The following is a 23596-nucleotide window of genomic DNA, read 5'->3' on the forward strand; positions in this document are numbered from 1 at the left end:
GCAGAACAGCTAATACATCTGAGGAAGACCAAAAGCTAAAGAAGAGTGATTGTCAAGGTGGGCCTGAAGGTCCCTTCACCCAACCAGGAGAATCAAGAAGCAAAATCTTTTTACTTTTCTGTAAAGGCAGTGATTGCATCTTTTTAAAAGAAGAAATATAAGAATAAAATAACTTAAAAGTTTTAACCTGACACAGTGGTTATTACAAAGCCTACTTTACTTAGCAATGCAGGACCCAGGATGCTACTAAACTGGTAAATAGGTAAAATTCTTCTGTGATGGTATGGGTTATACCGGGGGATAACTTGAAAATATAGTTTGACCTGAATATCACCCACCTAAGTCTGCATCAGAGTCAGGGAATGAGAATCCCTGTTCACCATTTAGAATATCGACACTTTTTGGTATGGGGGGGGGAGTTCTAAGAATAGTGGTATGTTTTTAACTTCAGCCTGCTCTGCAATTCATTATGATCATATCTTATCATCCAACTCTTTTCACGGTGACTTCATTGCAGTGTTAATGCAAGCCTACTTGTGGCAATAAAGATTATTATTGTTATTATTAATAAGATGTGCAGGGTAGGTGAATTGGCCACGCTAAATTGCCCCTTAATTGGAAAAAAGAATTGGGTATTTAAAATTTTTTAAAAATCATTCATCTGTCTTGTGAATATCTGGGCCCAAGCACCGATCCCTGCGGTACCCCACTAGGCACGGCCTGCCAGTTTGAAAAAGACCATTAATTCCTCCTCTTTGTTTCCTGTCTGCCAACCAGTTCTTTTTATCCATCTCAATACACTACCACTAATCACATGTGCTTTAATTTTACACACTAATCTCTTATTTTACTTTGTCAAAAGCCACCTGAAAATCCAAATATACCACATCCACTGGCTTCCCCTCGTCAACTCTACCAGTTACACACTGGAAGAATTCCAGTCGATTTAGTCAAGCATGATTTCCCCGTCATAAATCCACGCTGACTCTGCCCGATCCTGCCACTGTTTTCTCAGTGCTTTGCTATAAAATCTTTGATAATGGATTCTAGAATTTTCCCCACTGTCGATGTCAGGCTTACTGGCCTATAATTCTCTGTTGCTCTCTCATTTCAAATAGTGGGGTTACATAAGCCACCCTCCAATCTCCAGGAACTGTTCCAGAGTCTATGGAATCCTGGAAGATGACCACCAATGCATCCACTATTATTACAGATTTACATGGGGATCGGTTAGCTCTCCATCCATCAGAATCTCCTTCTATGCCTTTCTCCCTCATGTATGTGTCTAGCTTTACGTTCAATGGATTCATGCTGTTCACCTCAACCACTCGCTGTGGTAACGAGTTCCACATTCTCACCACTCGCTGGGGAAAGAGGTTTCCACTGAAATTCCTATTGGATTATTGAATCCCTTCATAATCTCAAAGACATCCACCAGGTCATCCAACAGTCTTCTCTTTTCCAGAAAAAAGCAGCTCCAGCCTTTCCTGAGTGTTAAATGCTCTCAGTTCTGTATATTATTAATCTTTGTTGCACCTTATCTAGTGCCTCTATTTCCTTTTTCTAAATGGAGATCACCAACGGTGACACAGCTCCCAGTGTAGTCGAACCATCCAGGGAATTATAGACCTGAGCTTGACGTCAGTGGTAGGCAAACTGTTGGAGAAGATACTGAGGGATAGGATCTATTCACATCTGGAAGAAAATAAACTTATCAGTGATAGGCAGCATAGTTTTGTGCAGGGAAGGTCATGTCTTACAAACCTAATAGAATTCTTTGAGGAAGTGAGAAAGTTAATTGATGAGGGAAGGGCTGTAGATGTCGTATACATGGACTTTAGTAAGGCATTTAATAAGGTTTCCCACGGCAGGTTGATGGAAAAAGTGAAGTTGTATGCGGTTCAGGGTGTACTAGCTAGATGGATAAAGAACTGGCAACAGGAGACAGAGAGTAGTGGTGGAAGGGGGTGTCTCAAAATGGAGAAGGGTGACTAGTGGTGTTCCACAGGGATCCGTGCTCGGACCACTGTTGTTTGTGATCTACATAAATGACCTGGAGGAAGGTATAGGTGGTCTGATTACCAAATTTGCAGATTATACTAAGATTGAGGGGGTTGCAGATAGCGAGGAGGACTGTCAGAGAAAGTCAGAGAATACAACAAAATATAGATAGATTGGAGAGTTGGGCAGAGAAATGGCAGATGGAGTTCAATCCAGGCAAATGCGAGGTGATGCATTTTGGAAGATCAAATTCAAGAGCGGACTATATGGTCAATGGAAGGGTCTTGGGGAAAATTGATGTGCAGAGAGATCTGGGAGTTCAGGTCCATTGTTCCCTGAAGGTGGCAACGCAGGTTGATAGAGTGGTCAAGAAGGCATACGGCATGCTTGCCTTCATCGGATGGGGTATTGAGTACAAGAGTAGGCAGGTCATGTTACAGTTGTATAGGACTTTGGTTCGGCCACATTTGGAATACTGCGTGCAGTTCTGGTCGCCACATTACCAGAAGGATGTGGATGCCTTGGAGAGGGTGCAGAGGAGGTTCACCAGGATGTTGCCTGGTATGGAGGGTGCTAGCTATGAAGAAAGGTTGAGTAGATTAGGATTGTTTTCGTTGGAAAGACGGAGGTTGAGGGGGGACCTGATTGAGGTCTACAAAATTATGAGAGGGCTGGACAGGGTGGACAGCAACAAGCTTTTCCCAAGAGTGGGGGTGTCAGTTACAAGGGGTCACGATTTCAAAAAGTGAGAGGGGGAAAGTTTAAGGGAGATGTGCGTGGAAAGTTTTTTACGCAGAGGGTGGTGGGTGCCTGGAATGCTTTACCAGTGGAGGTGGTAGAGGCAGGCACGATAGCATCATTTAAGAAGCATCTAGACAGGTATATGAATGGGCGGGAACAGAGGGAAGTAGACCTTGAAAAATAGGAGACAAGTTTAGATAAAGGATCTGGATTGGTGCAGGCTGGGAGGGCCGAAGGGCCTGTTCCTGTGCTGTAATTTTCTTTGTTCTTTGTTTCCAGTTCTTTTCTATCCTTCTGGATGGAAAGTACGGGGTGTGCTTCCTGCAGGAAACCCACGCCATTCCGGGTGACGAAGCTCAGTGGACCCTGGAGTGGCAAGGAGGAGTCTTCATGAGTCACCTGGCCCCACGTTCGGGCGGGGTGGCTATCTTGTTGGCTCCACATTTTCAGCCGGAGATCTTGGGGGTCAAGGAGCCAGTGCCAGGCCGTCTGCTGCGCCTGAAGGTCCGTGACAGGGCAGTGCTGATCCACTTTATAAACGTGTACGCTCCGGCAGAAGGACCGCAGCAGGCGACTTTCTTTCGAAAAGTGTCCACTCTTCTTGGTACCATTGCGGTGGGCGAGTGCATTGTCCTCGGAGGAGATTTTAATTGCACCCTCCAGGACAAGGACCGTGGTGGAGTCCAGCGCAGCTCGGCGGCGGTGGTGAAGTTGAGGGACCTGGTTAGGTCCTTTGATTTGGTGGACGTCTGGCAGACTCTCCATCCTGAATTGCGGGCGTACACCTATGTGCAGCCTCCGTTCAGAGCGTCCAGAATCGACCGTCTTTACATTTCCAAGACGTACTTGCCCAGCGTTCCGACGGCTTCCATGGAGCAGGTGCCGTGCTCGGATCACCACCTGGTGTGGGCGGGGTTCGCTCCGTCCCGCGCTCAGACACGGTCCACGCACTGGCACTTTAACAACCTCCTGCTGGAGGACGAGCAGTTCCTGGACTCATTCCGTCATTTCTGGGCTGGCTGGAGAAGGAAGCGGGGTGGCTTCCCCTCCTTGAGGCTATGGTGGGATGTGGGCAAGACTCACGTCCGCGCCCTCTGTCAGGGTACACGAAGGGGTCTATGGCGAGGCGGAACTCCACGATCGCCAAATTGGCTGAGGAACTCCTCGATCTGGAGTCACGTCTTGCTCAGCCCGATGAGGACCCAGCCCTGCGGCTGGTGTACAGAGAGAAGAGGGGCCACTGCTGGACCTGCAAATTGCCGGGTCCCGTGGCGCGTAGGTGAGGTTGCGGATCCGTGCCCTGATGGATATGGACCGCGGCTCCCCCTTCTACTCGCTGGAAAGAGGACACTGGGCCCGTCGGCAGATTTCTACGCTGCTGGCCGATGACGGGTCCCTCGTCTCGGATCCGGAGGGGGTCAGGACCCTGATTAGGGATTTTTATTCCAACCTCTTCTCTCCGGATCCGTCCAGCGAGGACACTTGCAGAGTTCTGTGGGAGGACCTGCCGCAGGTCGGCCCGGACGGCGCCGGGAAGCTCGATGATCCCATCAACCTCCAAGAACTGACCAGCACCCTGGACAGTCTGTCACGGGGGGAAACCCCAGGGCTGGACGGGCTGACCGTGGAGTTCTGGGACGTCCTGGGGAGCGACTACGTGGGGGTCCTGGGGGAATGTATGTGACCCGGGAGATGCCCCTTTCGTGGCGCAGGGCCGTCATTGCCCTGCTGCCCAAGAAGGGGGATCTCCGCCAAATTAAGAACTGGTGACCGGCCTCCCTCCTCAGCACAGACTACAAAATCGTTGCCAAGGTGCTGTCTTTATGCCTTAGCCCCGTGCTGGACCACATGATCCACCCTGACCAGTCCTACACAGTCCCGGACCGCACAATATTTGATAACATCCACCTGGTCCGGGACATTATTCATTTCTCCCAGAGGACTGGTATGTCGGGCGCCTTCTTGTCTCTTGACCAGGAGAAGGCGTTCGACAGGGTGGGGCACGAGTATTTGCTCGGGACTCTGCGAGCTTTCGGGTTCGGGATGCATTTTGCCGCCCGGATCCGATTACTGTACGCTGCCTCGGAGTGTCTGATTAAGGGTAACGGGTCCCTGATGGCGCCCCTTCACTTTGGGAGAGGACTGCGTCAGGGCTGCCCCCTGTCTGGCCAACTTTATTCTCTGCTTGGATTCTTTCCTGTGCCTCCTGCAGAGGAGGTTAACGGGGCTGGTTCTGCGCGAGCCGGACATGGAGGTGGTCCTCTCAGCTTACGCTGATGACGTGCTTCTCATGTTCACTGACCATGGTGACCTGCGGAGGATGCAAGAGTGCCAAGCTGTCTACTCCGCCGCGTCTTCCGCACGGATCAACTGGGCTAAATGTTCTAGACTCCTGGTCGGTCCGTGGCAGATGGACCCCCTCCCAGAGGAGCTCAGGCCCTTCAACTGGAGTCGGACCAATATCCTGTACTTGATAGTCCATCTTTGCCCGGCAGAGGAAGCCTGGCCGGCGAACTGGCAGGAGCTGGAGACCAAGGTCACCCCTTGCCGGGGATGCTGGACAGGACGGCTCCGAGTGCTGTCCTGCAGGGGTCGAGTTCCCGTCATAAACGAGCTGATTGCCTCCATGCTGTGGTACCAGCTGGTCACTTTGACCCCTCCCCCTGATTTTGTCCCACGCATCCAGAGAACCCTGCTTCGGTTCTTCTGGGACAAACGATTGCACGGGGTCGCTGCGGAGGTGTTGAATCTCCCGATTGCGGAGGGCGGTCAGGCGCTGGTGTGCCTTCGCACCCAGATTGCGACTTTCCCCCTTCAGACTCTGCAGCGATACCTGTACGTCGAGTCTCCTCCACGATGGTGTGCCCTGGCGACGTATTTCTTCTGCCAGGTGCACGGCCTGAACTATGACGTGCAGCTCCTGTTCGTTGACCAGCAGGGTCTTCGGAACTCTTTGTTGGCGCTGCTCATCTTGTACCAGGACCTCCTCAAAGTCTGGAACATGGTCGCCACGCGCCGCAGCTCTCCCCTGTCAGGAGCACTGGCCCTCGCGAGGGAGTCGCTGCTCAGGAATCTGCACCTCCACCAATTTGCATTCCAGTGGCTGGCGGAGGGGAGGGCTGTGGATGCCGGGGTGACCAGGATTGGGGACGCGCTGGGCGGCGGAGGGCAGGCTGGCTGACACCCCACAAGCTAGCCGAGCGCGGGGCAGTGTCTGTCTGGTACATGGCCAATGCCATCCAAGGCCTCAAAACGGCCGTGCTCGTCCCCGCGGGCATACTGGAGCTAAAGACGGTGTGGTTGTGCGGTGGCATCCCGTCTGAGCGGACCCCTGCTCGGACAGAATTTCACATTGGTCCCCGGCCCCTACGCACCCGCCGGGCGCCGGCACTGCTGCCTCATGCAAATACCCTCCGTGGCATTTTGCACTGCACGGAGGGGTTGCCTGTATGGCCTGCTGTTGCACACCTTCCACCTCCTTCCTCTTGCCCGCCGTCTGGAGACGCCTTGGCGTGCCTCATTGCCGTCTGGCGGCGGAGGTCCCTGCTGGGGGTCCCTCTCTTGAGGCGTCATCCCCATAAAACTTGGGGACCTGGGGTGGAGGGTGCTGCACATGGCAGTGCCGTACAACTATCGGATTCACCACTTCGCGGCTCTGCCAGAGACCTGCTCCTTTTGCGGCCTGGTGGAGACTGTGGAGCATGTTTATGTTGTCTGTCCCAGGCTGCACTCCCCCTTTGATTTCTTGACAACGTTGTTGTTGAGGTTTTGTTTGCACTTCAGCCCCAAGCTCCTGATCTATGGACATCCGGTGCGGCGAGGGGCAGGGAAGGCGGAGGACGTCCTCGTGAACCTGCTCCTGGGCCTGGCCAAACTAGCCATTTATCGGTCCAGGCAGCAGGTGAGCAAGGGGGTCGTCCAGCCCGACTGTCTGCTCCTCTTCCGAGGCCTTGTTCGTGGCCGGCTGTCCCTGGAGAGGGAGCATACGGTGTCCACGGGCACACTGGAAGATTTCCGTGCTCGGTGGGCACCGCAGGGGTTGGATTGATTTATCGACCCCGATTTTCACACTCTAATTTGACGGGTTTTAGATAAGTTTCTGTTCCCTTTCTTGTTCCATTTGGGTTGTGCTTCACTCGTTGTTTTAGCAGCACTCCCTTCTTTTGTTTTATCCATTATTTACTTTATGTTCTTTTGCTTAGTTCTTTTCACACCCAGCATCATGCTAAGGCAGATGCTGGCTTAATCCTGCACATGAACATAAATGTGCCGGTCTCAAAACTGACAAAAAAAACCGAACATCAACTAAAGTAGCGAAGGCCCAAAACAGCTTCAGTGAAACCTCCCAGCCGAGCCCAGCATCGGCACTGCGCATGCCCCAGCTCACAATGCCCAGGGAGTGGTTGACGGCAGCTCTTGTCCAATAGGAAGAGAGGGGCTGGACTGGAGGATCGAACGGAGTGGCTTGTCCTCCAACCAATCGGAGTCAATGAGGGGCGGGGCTGGGCACCGGTTTTCCCACGTGATTGGAGCATGCGCAGTGCCGATGACAGGTGACGATTCAGGCGGTATGATTGAAATACTCCGCTGGTCATATCCCGCCCGCTGAGGTATGAGGGAGGGATGGAGCCGGTGGATGGGTCGGGAGGTTTCATAAACACTCTGTGTGGGCCCCAATCCCCGAATACGAAGCTCGGATACGACAGTTGAACTGGCGAACGCTGCTCGGGCTTTTCCCCGACAGGCCCCGTTGGCTGGGCGCATGCGTAGGGAGCGAGAGGCCTGGCTTTGCTCCGCCTCCCATTCACTCTGATTGGCTGGAGGACCAGCAGCTGTCGGTCAGTCCTCCAGCCCCGCCCCCTGGGCTGGAGCAAACCCTTCAGCTTCATCCCACAGACAGAAATCTTCCAACACCAGGTTAAAGGTTTGTTTCAAATCAATGACACTGCTCCTTCCTCAGGTGAATAAAGAGGTATGTTCTCTAAACATATATATAGACAAAGTCAAAAGAGAGAGCCTATAATGTGGCAAAGAGTAGTGGGAAGTCAGAAGATTGGGAAGGCTACAAAAACAAACAGAGGATAACAAAGAGAGAAATAAGGAAGGAGAGGATCAAATATGAAGGTAGGCTAGCCAGTAACATTAGGAATGATAGTAAAAGTTTCTTTAAATACATTAAAAACAAACGGGAGGCAAAAGTAGACATTGGGCCGCTCCAAAATGACGCTGGTAATCTAGTGATGGGAGACAAGGAAGTAGCTGAGGAACTTAATAAGTACTTTGCGTCAGTCTTCACAGTAGAAGACATGAGTAATATCCCAACAATTCAGGAAAGTCAGGGGGCAGAGTTGAATATGGTTGCCATCACAAAGGAGAAGGTGCTAGAAAAACTAAAAGGTCTGAAAATTGATAAATCTCCAGGCCCAGATGGGCTACATCCTAGAGTTCTAAAGGAGATAGCTGAAGAAATAGTGGAGGCGTTAGTTATGATCTTTCAAAAGTCACTGGAATCAGGGAAAGTCCCCGAGGATTGGAAAATCGCTGTTGTAACCCCCCTGTTCAAGAAGGGAACAAGAAAAAAGATGGAAAATTATAGGCCAATTAGCCTAACCTCGGTTGTTGGAAAAATTCTAGAATCCATCGTTAAGGATGAGATTTCTAAATTCTTGGAAGTGCAGGGTCGGATTAGGACAAGTCAGCATGGATTTAGTAAGGGGAGGTCGTGCCTGACAAACCTGTTAGAGTTCTTTGAAGAGATAACAAATAGGTTAGACCAAGGAGAGCCAATGGATGTTATCTATCTTGACTTCCAAAAGGCCTTTGACAAGGTGCCTCACGGGAGACTGCTGAGTAAAATAAGGGCCCATGGTATTCGAGGCAAGGTACTAACATGGATTGACGATTGGCTGTCAGACAGAAGGCAGAGAGTTGGGATAAAAGGTTCTTTTTCGGAATGGCAACCGGTGACAAGTGGTGTCCCGCAGGGTTCAGTGTTGGGGCCACAGCTGTTCTCTTTATATATTAACGATCTAGATGACGGGACTGGGGGCATTCTGGCCAAGTTTGCCGATGATACAAAGATAGGTGGAGGGGCAGGTAGTATTGAGGAGGTGGGGAGGCTGCAGAAAGATTTAGACAGTTTAGGAGAATGGTCCAAGAAGTGGCTGATGAAATTCAACGTGGGCAAGTGCGAGGTCTTGCACTTTGGAAAAAAGAATAGAGGCATGGACTATTTTCTAAACGGTGACAAAATTCATAATGCTAAAGTGCAAAGGGACTTGGGAGTCCTAGTCCAGGATTCTCTAAAGGTAAACTTGCAGGTTGAGTCCGTAATTAAGAAAGCAAATGTAATGTTGTCATTTGTCTCAAGAGGCTTGGAATATAAAAGCAGGGATGTACTTCTGAGGCTTTATAAAGCACTAGTTAGGCCCCATTTAGAATACTCTGAGCAATTTTGGGCCCCACACCTCAGGAAGGACATACTGGCACTGGAGCGGGTCCAGCGGAGATTCACACGGATGATCCCAGGAATGGTAGGCCTAACATACGATGAACGTCTGAGGAGCGTGGGATTATATTCATTGGAGTTTAGGAGGTTGAGGGGAGATCTAATAGAAACGTACAAGATAATGAATGGCTTGGATAGGATGGACGTAGGGAAGTTGTTTCCATTAGCAGGGGAGACTAGGACACGGGGGCACAGCCTTAGAATAAAAGGGAGTCACTTTAGAACAGAGATGAGGAGAAATTTCTTCAGCCAGAGAGTGGTAGGTCTGTGGAATTCATTGCCACAGAGGGCGGTGGAGGCCGGGACATTGAGTGTCTTTAAGACAGAAATTGATAAATTCTTGATTTCCCGAGGAATTAAGGGCTATGGGGAGAGAGCGGGTAAATGGAGTTGAAATCAACCATGATTGAATGGTGGAGTGGACTCGATGGGCCGAATGGCCTTCCACTCCTATGTCTTATGGTCTTATAAGAGGACAACACAAGGTATACAATGTAACTACATAAACACCGGCATCGTATGAAGCATACATGGTGTTGTGTTAATGAGGTCAGTCCATAAGAGTGTCATTTAGGAGTCTGGTAACAGGCCCGGGTTACCGGCCGCCATCTTTACAGAGGACAAGGTGCTGCAGGATGCATGTGCTGCGAGCCTGGACCGGATGCCAACTCTCCAGGATTGACTGACTGGAGTCTCCAGGATTTTATTTTATTCGGAGTCACTGGCTGGGCCAACATTTATTGCGCATCCCTAATTTCCCTTGAACTGAATGGCTTTCTAGACCATCTCGGAGGGCATTTAAAGAGTCAACCTCATTGCTGTGGTTTGGAATCGTGTCGGCTAGACCAGGTAAGGATGGAAATTTTGTTTTCCATTCATTCACGGCAGTGTTCTTCAAACTTTTATTCCGCGGATCCATTTTTACCAACTGGCCAACCTTCGGGCCCCAACCCAACCGATATTCGCGCTGCACACCAGCCGGCCTTCGTGACGCACGCCAGCCGACCTGCACGACCCACCATTTTCTCTTACCTTGTTTGCTGCTGACAAAAATGGAGGAAATAGTTTTGGGTCCCTTTGGCCCTCGTACACGTTCCTCCAATGGAACCTGTTGGATGAAGGTGAAGCCTTCCGGTGTCGGAAAATATAGAGTCTCCATCTGTCCAAAGTTCTGCATGTTTTTTCTGTAAATTTTTACAAAATAAATCCCCCTGAACTTATTTTAAAAAATGAAATGAATAAAAACCACTCCAGAACTTGTAAAAGAAAAAGTTGCAACGGTTTTTTAAAAATGGAGGCAACACTGCGCATGCATGCCTGTTTATCGGCACGCATGCGTATTCTGCGAGCATGTAAAAACATCGGCCGCATTGCGCATGCACGCACGATGATCAGGCACGCATGTGCAATGCAGCCGATTTTTTTTTTACATGTTCGCAGAATATGCATGCGCGCCGGTCATCGTGCAGCAACTTTTTTTAACAGGTTTGCGGCCCCTTGCAGCCGGCATTATTCAAAGCCGGCTGCTGCACAGGAATTTGAGCGATCAGGAGCGTCGCGATCAACGGCTACATGACCCTTCCGACATACGCCCGCGACCCCCACCCCGTGGGTTGCACCCCCGACTTTGAAGAACACTGATTCACGGGATGTTGGTGTCGCTGGCTGGGCCAGCATTTATTGCCCTTCCTAATTGCCTTTAAACTGAGTGCATCTCAGACAGCACTTTAAGAGTCAACAAGCTGACTGTGGATCTGGAGTCACGTGTAGGCCAGACCAGGTAAGGATAGAAGATTTCCTTCACTGAAGGACATCAGTGAATCAGATGGGTCTTTACAGCAATTGACAATCGTTTCAGGGTCTTCAGTAGACTTTAATGAATTCAAATGTGACCTTCCTTCTTAAGAAGATTCATGTCTGGAAAATCATTAGGACAGTAAAGAAGATTTTTATGTAATTTTCTTTGACCATTTCTCTTCAGTGGATATAAAAATTTTGAAAATGGGATAAAGGTCGTTTGGCTGACAGTCAATCACTGTCCTGTAAGGTAATGAGTCCTTTTGCTTCCCAATTGGCCGAGGAACGCAGTGTGTCACAAGGATGGATGTGTTGACCGATTAATGGCTGGAGGAGGGGGGCAGGTCATGTGATCAAATCTCCAGGAATACATTTGATCAAAGTTGGTGAGGAGAGAATGTTGTGAATTTCTATCCTAAACTGACAGTGAGGTTTCTGTAACTTTACAAGATACTGGAAGTGGAGTTTGAACAGACGGGAAACGCAAACCAAACGTCACATTGCGATCTGACAGAGTCACTCGATTCATCAGAACCTGAATATCAGCAGCATCTGGGTGTGGAAGGTAAAAGGTTTGTCTGTTCTGTCTGTGAGGGAAGATTTCAGGTCTCAGGGTGACTGGAAAATCCCCGAGATTCACAAACCCTGGTTCGGCCAAACCTGGAGAACTGTGTTCAGTTCTGGGCAACAAACCTGAGGAAGGATAGAATGGCCTCGGAGGGAGTGTAGCACAGATTTACCTGAGTGATATCTGAACCCCCGGGGTTATATTAGACATGATAGCACAGAGAATGGCATTTGGCCCATTGAATCCATGCTAGCTCTTTGGAGCAATCCAGTCGGTCCCATTCTCCTGCTCTATCCCTGTTTTCTTTTGAAATCAAATGATTCATTGTGTCTATTTTCAAACTCCCTGATAGGCAGCGTTTCAGGTAATTGCCGCTCGCTGTGTAAAAACATATCTCATATCACCTCATTACTCCTGTACCTTTTACATACAAACTAGGATCAGGCCACTCGGCCCCTCGAGACTGCTCAGCATTCAAAAATATTGTGGCTGATCTCATTCTAACCTCAACCCCATATTCCTGCCTACCCCTGATAACCTTTCACCCCCTTGCTCATCACGCTCTGCCTTAAAACTATTCAAGGACTCTGCATCCGCTGCCTTTTAAGGACGCGAGTTCCAAAGTCTTATAACCCTCAAGAGAATAAAAAAATCCTAATTTCCATCTTAAATGGGCGACTCCTTATTTTGCCACAGTGACCCCCGTGTCCCAGATTCTCCCACAAGAGGAAACATCCTGTCCACATCCACCCTGTCAAAACCCTTCAGGGTCTTATATTGTTCAATCCAGGTTTTACCCAAAACTTTAAATCTGTGTCCCGATTGCTTGTACGATCAGTGAATGGAAACAGAGTTTCTTTGTCCACCCAATGGAAATCTGGCATAATCTTGTGTCCCTGAATCAGATCTCCCCTCAACCTCCTTTGCTGGAACCATTCTGGTAAATCCCCTCTGTACCTTCTCCAAGAACCTTCACATCCTTCCTGAAGAGTGGTGACCAGAGCTGTATAAAGATTCATAGAATAGAATTAGAACGATAGAATTCCAACAGTGCAGAAGGAGGCCATTCGGCCCATCGGGTCTACACCGATTCCCTGAAAGGGCACCCTGCCTAGGCCCACACCCCTACCCTGTCCCTGTAACCCCATAGCCCCACCTAACCTGCACATCCCTGGACATTAACGGGCAATTTATCAAGGCCAATCCACCTAACGTTCTCTTCTTTGGATTGTTGGAGGAAACCTGAGCACCGGGTGGAAACCCACGCAGACACGGGGAGAAAGTGAAAACTCCACAGTCACCAAGGCCAGAATTGAATCCGGGTCCCTGGCGCTATGAGGTAGCAGTGCTAATCACCGTGCCACCAGAAGCATAGTTTCAGTATCAATATTACTCTTGATGAAGCTCAGATCGAATTTGCTTTGCCAACTACTCTGTTAATATGTCTTGTAGATATACAAAATCCACCTTCGCCTCTTTCTCTCTCCTCCCAAAGAGGCCAGTTGGGTTTTATAACAATCCAGCAGTTTTCATGGTCACTTTTTCCCAGAGCCGGCCCCACAAGTGACTCGATTCATTCAGCTAAATTTCACAACCTGCCTTTGTGTTTTTGTGGGTTCTCTCTCATTCCCTATTTTCTGTTTTTAAATCAGTTTCACAGGGTGTTCGAAGGGGAGGATTCAAAATCCGGAAACTCAAACCAAACATCACATCAGGATCTGACAGAGCCCTCAATTCATCATCCCCTGAATATCAGCGGATTTTGAACATGGAAGGAAAAAGCATTGTTCACAGTGGGGAGAAACCGTACATGATTTGTTTGTGTGGACGAGGATTCGCTCTATCAGACCTCGCAAGCCACAAATGCAGACACACCGAGGAGAAACCGTGGAAATGTGCGGACTGTGGGAAAGGATTCACTTCCCCCTCCAAGCTGGAAACTCATCGACGCAGTCACACTGGGGAGAGACCCTTCACCTGCTCCAAGTGTGGGAAGGGATTCACTCAGTCATCCACTTTGTCCACACACCAGCGAGTTCACACTGGGGAGAGACCATTCACCTGCTCCAAGTGTGGGAAGGGATTTTCTTTTTCAACCCACCTGCTGAGTCACCAGCGAGTTCACACTGATGAGAGACCGTTTCATTGTCCAGACTGCGGGATGTGCTATAAAAGTTCTGGGGAACTGATTCGCCATCAACGTGTTCACACTGACGAGAGACCGTTTAGGTGCTCTCCCTGCGGGACTGGGTTCAGACAATCATCTGACCTCACTGTGCATCAGCAAAGTCACACTGGGGAGAGGCCATTCACCTGCTCAGAGTGTGGGAAGAGATTCACTCGATCATCTGACTTGCAGAGGCACCAGCGAATTCACACTGGGGAGAGGCCATTCAGCTGCTCCAAGTGTGAGAAAAGATTCTTGCGATCATCTGACCTGGAGAAGCACCAACGAATTCACTCTGCGAAGAGAACATTCACCTGCTCCAAGTGTGGGGAAGGATTCACCCAGTCATCCGACCTGCTAAGTCACCAGCGAATTCACACTGATGAAAGACCGTTTCAATGTCCAGACTGCGGGAAGAGCTATAAGAGTTCTGGGGAACTGATGCATCATCAACATGTTCACACTGATGAGAGACCGTTTAGGTGCTCTCATTGTGGGACTGGTTTCAGGCGATCATCTCACCTCACTGTACATCAACGAATTCACACTGGGGAGAGGCCATTCACCTGCTCCTGGTGTGGGAAGGGATTCACTCAGTCCTTCAACCTGCAGAAGCACCAGCGAATTCACACTGGGGAGAGGCCATTCACCTGCTCCCAGTGTGGGAAGCGATTCACTGAGTCATCTGCCCTGCAGAAGCACCAGCGAGTTCACACTGGGGAGAGACCGTTCACCTGCTCCAATTGTGGGAAGGGATTCGGCACTTCATCCCACCTCCTGAGACACCAACAGTGCCACAAATAACTGCAGTAATTGAATTTTGCTGTTACTCACATTCAGGACTGAACCATGTTCATTTGGGTCTCTTTCTGCTCATTTGCAGGGGCTAATATTCTGGCTAAAAGTCAAAAAAATTAAATTTGTGTTAAATGGGCACTGTTGAAACTTTTTAATATCTCTGACACAAGTTAGCTCCTTTTGAAGTACTCTCGCTCTCCCCTGTCTCTTCCATCCTCACCCCCAACATGAAGTGTGAGGTGCTTGTGGAGCTTCTTTGTGACTGAGATTGAGTCAATCCGATCAGCTGCCTCTGCTGCTTCCCTCCCTTCCACGTGCCCACCAGACCAAACTGTCTCTAAATTTCATCCTCTCCCGAGCCCTGAACCCACATCTTTCTCTAGTTTCTCTCCCATCTCCCCTCATGCCCTCTCAGAGCTCTTCTTGTCCATGAGACCCAGCTCCTGCTCCATCGACCCTATTCCCACTGAGCTACTGATCAGCCAACTACCCTGTGTCCACGGATATTGTCAACATTTCTCTCTCTTCAGGTACTGTCCCTCTGTCCTTCAAATCTGCCATCATCACCCCCTCAATAAAACAAACCCTTGACCCTGCCATCCTTACAAATTACTGCCCCATCTTCAACCTCCCTCTCCTCTCCAAACGCTTTGAATATGTTGTCACCTCCCAAATCCTTGCCCATCTTTCCCAGAACTCCTATGTTTGAATCCCTTCAATCAGGTCTCTGCCCTGTCACAGTAATGAAATACAAGAGACAAACAGAATCTTACCTGGAGAGAAAGACAGACAATTTGGGAACTTAGATCCAACACAGAAATGTTAATAAGACCAGAAGACAAGGGTAGCAGCACAGTCATTATCGAGAGACAACAATACCTGCTGGAGACGGACAGACAACTAAACAACACAAATCACAACACCAAGCTCCCTCGATCAATCTACCCGAGACAGGAAGGAGAATTGGAGACAGACTGGAAGAACTCAAATATTCCAGACACATTAACCAAAAACAACAGCTGGAACCAAGGGAGTTGTACCGGCTCCCTAAAATACCCAAACACATGGACAGGACCAGGGAAATACCACCAGACAGACCCATTGGATCAGAGTGAATCCTGCAGATTCATAGAATTTACAGTGCAGATGTAGGCCATTCAGCCCATCGAGCCTGCACCAGCCCTCGGAAAGAGCAATCTACTTAAGCTCATGACTCCACCCTATCCCCATAACCCAGTAACTCCACCTAACCTTTTTTGGACACTGAGGGGCAATTTAGCATAGCCAATCCACCAAACCTACACAGCTTTGAGCAGTGGGAGAAAACTGGAGCACCTGGAGGGAACCCACGCACACATGTGGGGAATGTGCAAACTCCACACGGTTACCCTGGAATTGAACCCAGGTCGCTGGAGCTGTGAGGAAGCCGTGCTAACCACCGTGCCACCATGTTACACCTGTGGCGGGAGAAACAGATTTGGAAACACTTTGTGGATCCGCAAACCCATCACCATCATTGTCAGCTCCCTGGTTTGCAGCTGCGGAGCTTCTCCCTCCCTCCCGGGAACAGGCCCAGGTTAACGGGCACCATCCTGCTTCACACACTGGAGGATGGTTCACATCACAGGAGGGGGGAGGGGGGATAATAAATAAGAGCTGACACTTTGCACTCAAATCAATGAGGAATCTGATCTCTGGCAAGGAAGGGAACCCGGGCAGGTGGGCGGGAGGATTCACAAACACTCGCTGGAGGCCCCAAACCCCCCAATAAGACCCATTGGTTTTATTGTCAGTCTGCAGACAGGAGCTGGATAACTGAACCCAGGCAGAGGAGAGGGAGGGAGAAAACTGGGAGTGGAGGAAAGAAATGGTGCAGATGGGTTTGGATTTCAGCCCAGGGAGGAGGGAGAGTGTGTGGGACGGGGATTTACAGCTTCGGGGAATGGAGAGGAAAAAATGTTCCCGAGAAACTAGAATTGTCTGTTCAGAATTTATATGCTCCACTGACAGTGATGATGTTTGTAAATTCCTTTTACAGGATATTAGAAAGGAGGATTTACAGATGTGAGACTGAAACCAAATGTCATCTGACAGTCACTCAATTCATCAGGACCTGAAAATCCTCAGACTTTGAATGTTGAAGGAGAAACGTTTGTCTCTTCTGCCTGTGAGAAACAACTTTAAATACCAGTGTGACTGGAAAGATATCGGGACCCACACAACACACACCCGAGTGTGTGCAGTTTCCAAGAGCCGGTGCAGACTCGATGGGCTGAGTGGCCTCCTTCTGCACTGTAAATTCTATGATAATCTATGATTTTCTCGAGAGATGCCTTTTATTTTCGGGAGTTAATTTTTGGTTTCCAGGATCTCTTTTTCCACTCTCACTGACTCCTTTATTAAGTGATGTAGTCACGTAATCACATTACTGTCTGTATTTGTGTTGAATATTTTTTGAGTTTACTTCTTTTTGTAGATAAGAAAGCACAAAGTTCAGTGAATTGACTGCGGAAAGAGCTTCAACCAGTTACACAGCCTGAAGAAACTTCACAGCGAGAAGAAACTGTACACGTGTCCTGTATGTGGAGAAGACTTCAACTGATCATCCAACTTGGAGAGACACAAGGACACAGGCACCATGGAGAAACCATGGAAATGTGAGGACTGTGGGAAGGGATTCAGTTATCCTTCCCTGCTGGAAAACCATCGGCGCAGTCACACTGGGGAGAGGCTTTTCACCTGCTCTGTGTGTGGGGAGGGATTCATTCAGTCATCTGGCCTTTGGTCTCACCAGCGGATTGACACTGAGGAAAAGCTATTCATCTGCACCTCCTGTGGAAAGAGGTTCAGGCATTCTTCAGCACTCACTGTACATCAACGCACTCACACTGGGGAGAAGCCGTTCGTCTGCTCCGAGTGTGGGAAGGGATTTACTCAGTCTTTTCACCTGCTGTCTCACCAGCGTGTTCATAGAGGTGAGAGGCCGTTCACCTGCTCTGTGTGTGGGAAGGGATTCACTGGATCATCCCACTTACTGTCACACCAGCGTGTTCACATTAAGGAGAAACCATTCAGCTGTACTTCCTGTGGAAAGAGTTTCAGACAGGCATCCTCCCTCATTGCACACCAGCGGCTCCATACTGGGGAAAGACCGTTTACTTGCTTTGTGTGTGGGAAGGGATTCACAGTTTTACCCATCCTTCTGAGACACCAGCGAATTCACACTGAAGAGAAACCATTCAGCTGCACGTCCTGTGGAAAGAGTTTCAGGCAGTCATCTAACCTCACTGCCCACCAACGCACTCACACTGCGGAGAGACCGTTCACATGCTCAGTGTGTGGGAAGGGATTCAATCGGTCGTCCAACCTCACTGCTCACCAGCGCGTTCACACTGGGGAGAAACCGTTTACCTGCTCAGTGTGTGGGAAGGGATTCGCAAAGTCTTTCAACTTGCTGGCACACCAACGCACGCACACTAAGAGACCATTCAACTGCTGTGTGTGTGGGAAGGGATTCACTCAGTCACGATGCCTCCAGAGACATCAGCAAGTTCATCAATGACTGCAGGGATTGGATTCTGCTGTTGTTGCTGTTGTTTAGTGTTGACGGTCTGACAATATTTTGTTCCTGCTGGTGTGAACCCCTATAACTGCTGGAACTTAATATGCTGAAAATGTCATTTATTGTGGGGGCTACAATGTCTATTTCCATCTGTGATCTTTGCTCTTAATTCAAGAACTCTCAGCAGAAACCTGTTTAGAATAAATTTATGAACTTTTGCTTCAATTCTAAACCAATCTTTGATGTAAAATCTACAATTCAGCGTCTGAAAGATCCAACTGCAGAGCTCAAAATATATTTTTTCAATGGCTCTTCTTGAGATTTTCTCGAGAGCTGCTTTGATGATTTTAGGGAGTTAATTTTTGGTTTCCAGGGTCTCCTTTTCCACTCTCACTAACTCCTTTATTAAGTGATGTAGTCACGTAATCACATTACCGTCTGTATTTGTGTTGAGTATTTTTTGAGTTTGCTTCTTTTAGTAGATAAGATAGCATAAATATCAAAGACTGTGTACATATTAAATGTTTTAAATTGGAATCTATAAATAAGATGTTTTGGTTAATTTATTTGAAAAGGAAACCCCCTTACTCCATTTCCAAAATGAGAATTCAAACTATTTGACTCAAGGTAACTGAACAGGTGCCGAGTGTTTATTGGATCAGACGGTGGAGCAGGAAAAACTCACCCGATTCTGATCTTCATTGTGTGGATTTACATTCAAAACCCATCGATAACCTCACTACACCCACTGAGATCAGCTACTCTTCCTTTGGATGCTCTCATGATAGAACTTTTGTGGTCCTTTTGAGGATGAAATCATGCTTCACACCTGGTTCTGAAATACTATCACTCTGTGTGTAAGGTATTCCTGGGATAAAACATAGTTCTACATCTTGTCACCTAACACAAATTCATATCGTCACCCGAGTCCCAGATTTAAATGTGATTGTCCAGTCCAGAAAACATATAGAAATTGACCCCGTTAAATCTGATTCAACAAGCTACAAGAGATAGTTTGTGTTGTTCACAATGATGACAGTATCAACCTTCTCCCTAACCTAGCCTAACCCTTCCGCTGAACAGGGAGACTCCTTGTTCAGATGGTGACATTTCCTGTCTGCCCAGTTAGAGAATCATAGAATTTACAGTGCAGAAGGGAGACCATTTGGTCCATTGCGTCTGTACTGGCCCTTGGAAAGAGCACTCTACTTAAGCCCACACTTCCACCCCATCCCAGTAACCCCACCTACCCTTTTTTTGGACACTAAGGGCAATTTATCATGGCCGATGCACCTAACCTGTACATCTTTGGACTGTGGGAGGAAACCAGAGCACCCAGAGGAAACCCACGCAGACACGGGGAGAACGTGCAAACTCCGCACAGACAGTGACCCAAGTCGGGAATCAAACCTGGGATCCTGGAGTTGTGAAGTGACAGCGCTAACCACTTTGCTACCATGCAGCCCATATTCCTTTAAGCCCTTGAATTGTTTGTGAATTGTGTCACGTGTAGACCTGACTGGGTAAGGATGGCAGTTTTCCTTCCCAAAAGGACATGAGAACCAGATGTGTTTTTACGACAATTGATCCATGATCACAATATTTTTATTGAAATTAAATTCAGCCGTGGTAGGATTCAAACTCCGGTACCATTATAATAAAAAAAGATGATTTGTGGCATTAACTCAGCGGGTCTGGCAGTATCTGGAGAGAGAAAAATAATGAACGTTTTGAATCTCCTTCAGTACTTTCTGATTTTATTAGATTTCCAGCATCTGCAGTATTTTGCTTTTATTATCCCAAAATCATGTCCCTGGCTAACTGGATTGCTTGTTCACTGCTCCCTAAGAGTCTGCTGCCCTTGTCTTTCACCTGAGGAAGGAGCATTGCTGCAAAAGCTAGTGATTTGAAACAAACCTGTTGGACTTTAACCTGGTGTTGTAAGACTTCTTACTGTGCTCACCCCAGTCCAACTCCGTCACATCTTGTCTTTACAGACGGTGGTGGCCTGGGGTTGGAAGCTCCTGCTTGGTGACTTGCCTCATTTCAGTGACAAATGTTGAAACGTTTTCTCCAGACCGTCAGGGTGTCATCTGTTTAAAGCCACAAACAGAAAGGTCCAGTTTTCTCTTGGAGTTTGAGACAAATCAGCTTCAAAATGATGCAGAGTGTCAGCCAATGAGAGAGATCCGGGCTCAGCCCCGCCCCTCATTCACTCTGATTGGTTGGAGGGTCAGCCGCTCCTGCTCAGTCCTCCAGATTCTTCCCATTGGTCCGGAGCTGCCGTCAATCACTTACCGACATTGTGATCTGGCGCATGGGCAATGCAGTTGCTTGATTTTAGTGCGCAGGTGCAGTTTGGAGCAAGGGTGACGTCGGCGCTTGTTTGTCCCGGAGAAGCGGAGTCAGCGTCAGGCGGGGGATGGGAGGATTTGGAAACCCTTTGTGGATTGACCAATAAGAGTAGAGGCTGTACTGGAGGATCGACCGAGAGCGGCTGGTCCTCGAACCAATCGGAGTGAATGAGGGGCGGGGCCGGGCTGTGATTGAAGCATGCGCAGTGTGGGTAATGGTGATGGACAGCGGCTCCCAGTTCAGATTGACGGGGCGGAGGGAGCGAAGAAGCCGCGCGGTGGGCGGAAACGCTCCGTGAACATGTTGTGTGAGCCGCAAATCCGGGAAAAGAGGTTACCGGACCCAATTTGTACCGAGCGGAGTTGCAGCTCCTCATGTTCGGTCTGGGCGAACGGCGGGGTGTAGCGCACCAGGGTGCACGCGGAGCCACCATCTTTGTAGGGGGTGCTATCCACAATGCTACCGTGCTGCCCCTTTTGGGATGTTTTTTAGAAGGAGACTGTTTTGGGAGGAGCCAAAAAGAAAATGCTGGAAACTCTCAGCAGGTCTGGCAGCATCTGTAGGGAGAGAAGAGGGCAGCACCGTAGCACAAGTGGATAGCACTGTGGCTTCACAACACCAGGATCCCAGATTTGATTCCCGGCTTGAGTCACTGTCTGTTTGGAGTCTGCACGTTCTCCCCGTATCTGTGTGGGTTTCCTCCGGCTGCTCCGGTTTCCTCCCACAGTCCAAAGACGCGCAGGTTAGGTGGATTGGCCATGATAAATTGCCCTTAGTGACCAAAAAGGTTCGGAGGGGTTATTGGGTTACGGGAATAGGGTAGAAGTGAGGGTTTAAGTGGGTCGGTGCAGACTCGATGGGCTGAGTGGCATCCTCCTGAACTGTATGTTCTAAACAAGCTAACGTTTTGAGTGGTCATCTGTTTTAAGTAATGGGTTAAGAGACATTGCAATTAGCTGTCTCATTTATGTTAAGTGTTCAATGATTGTCTCATTTATGTTAAGTGTTCAGTGATTGACACTGATATGTAAAGGGGCTTTAGGTGGACTCTGGAGCCTGTGATGATCTGTAGAGTTCTGTGCAGAGTGAGTTTGAACCATTAAAGGTATGTTGGTGAAAAAGGAGCTGAACTCTTGTCTCTTCATACAACAGCATCTAGTACATGCTAACAATCTGGACTCAAAACGTCAGCTCTTTTCTCTCCCTACAGATGCTGCCAGATATGCTGAGATCTTCCACCATTTTCTTTTTGGTTTCAGATTCCAGCACCCACAGTAATTTGCTTTTATCCAATGGTTTGGGAAGAGTTTGTTACCCAACATAGAACATAGAACATAGAACGATACAGCGCAGTACAGGCCCTTCGGCCCTCGATGTTGCACCGACATGGAAAAAAATCTAAAGGCCATCTAACCTACACTATGCCCTTATCATCCATATGCTTATCCAATAAATTTTTAAATGCCCTCAATGTTGGCGAGTTCACTACTGTTGCAGGTAGGGCATTCCACGGCCTCACCACTCTTTGCGTAAAAAACCCACCTCTGACCTCTGTCCTATATCTATTACCCCTCAATTTAAGGCTATGTCCCCTCGTGCTAGCCACCTCCATCCGCGGGAGAAGGCTCTCGCTGTCCACCCTATCTAACCCTCTGATCATTTTGTATGCCTCTATTAAGTCACCTCTTAACCTTCTTCTCTCTAACGAAAACAACCTCAAGTCCATCAGCCTTTCCTCATAAGATTTTCCCTCCATACCAGGCAACATCCTGGTAAATCTCCTCTGCACCCGTTCCAAAGCTTCCACGTCCTTCCTATAATGAGGCGACCAGAACTGTACGCAATACTCCAAATGCGGCCGTACTAGAGTTTTGTACAACTGCAACATGACCTCATGGCTCCGGAACTCAATCCCTCTACCAATAAAGGCCAACACACCATAGGCCTTCTTCACAACCCTACCAACCTGGGTGGCAACTTTCAGGGATCTATGTACATGGACACCGAGATCCCTCTGCTCATCCACACTGCCAAGAATTTTACCATTAGCCAAATATTCCACATTTCTGTTATTCTTTCCAAAGTGAATCACCTCACACTTCTCCACATTAAACTCCATTTGCCACCTCTCAGCCCAGCTCTGCAGCTTATCTATGTCCCTCTGTAACCTGCAACATCCTTCCGCACTGTCTACAACTCCACCGACTTTAGTGTCGTCTGCAAATTTACTCACCCATCCTTCTGCGCCCTCCTCTAGGTCATTTATAAAAATGACAAACAGCAACGGCCCCAGAACAGATCCTTGTGGTACGCCACTCGTAACTGAACTCCATTCTGAACATTTCCCATCAACTACCACTCTCTGTCTTCTTTCAACTAGCCAATTTCTGATCCACATCTCTAAATCACCCTCAATCCCCAGCCTTCGTATTTTTTGCAATAGCCGACCGTGGGGAACCTTATCAAACGCTTTACTGAAATCCATATACACCACATCAACTGCTCTACCCTCGTCTACCTGTTCAGTCACCTTCTCAAAGAACTCGATAAGGTTTGTGAGGCATGACCTACCCTTCACAAAACCATGCTGACTGTCCCTAATCATATTATTCCTATCTAGATGATTATAAATCGTATCTTTTATAATCCTCTCCAAGACTTTACCCACCACAGACGTTAGGCTCACCGGCCTATAGTTACCGGGGTTATCTCTACTCCCCTTCTTGAACAAAGGGACCACATTTGCTATCCTCCAGTCCTCTGGCACTATTCCTGTAGCCAATGATGACCTAAAAATCAAAGCCAAAGGCTCAGCAATCTCTTCCCTGGCTTCCCAGAGAATCCTAGGATAAATCCCATCCGGCCCCGGGGACTTATCTATTTTCACCTTGTCCAGAATTGCCAACACTTCTTCCCTACGCACCTCAATGCCATCTATTCTAATAGCCTGGGTCTCAGCATTCTCCTCCACAATATTATCTTTTTCTTGAGTGAATACTGACGAAAAGTATTCATTTAGTATCTCGCTTATCTCCTCAGCCTCCACACACAACTTCCCACCACTGTCCTTGACTGGCCCTACTCTTACCCTAGTCATTC

The 23596-nt window shown here is 48.5% G+C and overlaps 2 protein-coding genes across 2 annotated transcripts in view; both read left to right on the plus strand.

Moving 5' to 3' along the window:
* LOC119960868 (zinc finger protein 229-like) overlaps positions 1-18647 on the plus strand; it is a 28831-nt gene extending 10184 nt beyond the window's left edge. The window contains exons 3-4 of the mRNA XM_038788458.1: positions 7308-7310; positions 17073-18647. Coding sequence (XP_038644386.1) covers positions 17219-18142 — 924 coding nt within the window. The 5' untranslated portion in view covers positions 7308-7310; positions 17073-17218 and the 3' untranslated portion in view covers positions 18143-18647. The remainder of the gene's footprint in view (positions 1-7307; positions 7311-17072) is intronic.
* Positions 7341-17061, plus strand: LOC119960867 (zinc finger protein 229-like). The gene is made up of 3 exons (XM_038788456.1): positions 7341-7352; positions 13276-14591; positions 16619-17061. Exon 2 carries the CDS (start codon positions 13384-13386, stop codon positions 14584-14586), a length of 1203 nt encoding a protein of 400 aa, XP_038644384.1. The 5' UTR covers positions 7341-7352; positions 13276-13383; the 3' UTR covers positions 14587-14591; positions 16619-17061.
* Positions 18648-23596: the final 4949 nt, after the last annotated feature.

Source organism: Scyliorhinus canicula, unplaced genomic scaffold, assembly GCF_902713615.1.
Source record: "Scyliorhinus canicula unplaced genomic scaffold, sScyCan1.1, whole genome shotgun sequence".
In the NCBI taxonomy this organism is placed as follows: Eukaryota; Metazoa; Chordata; class Chondrichthyes; order Carcharhiniformes; family Scyliorhinidae; genus Scyliorhinus; species Scyliorhinus canicula.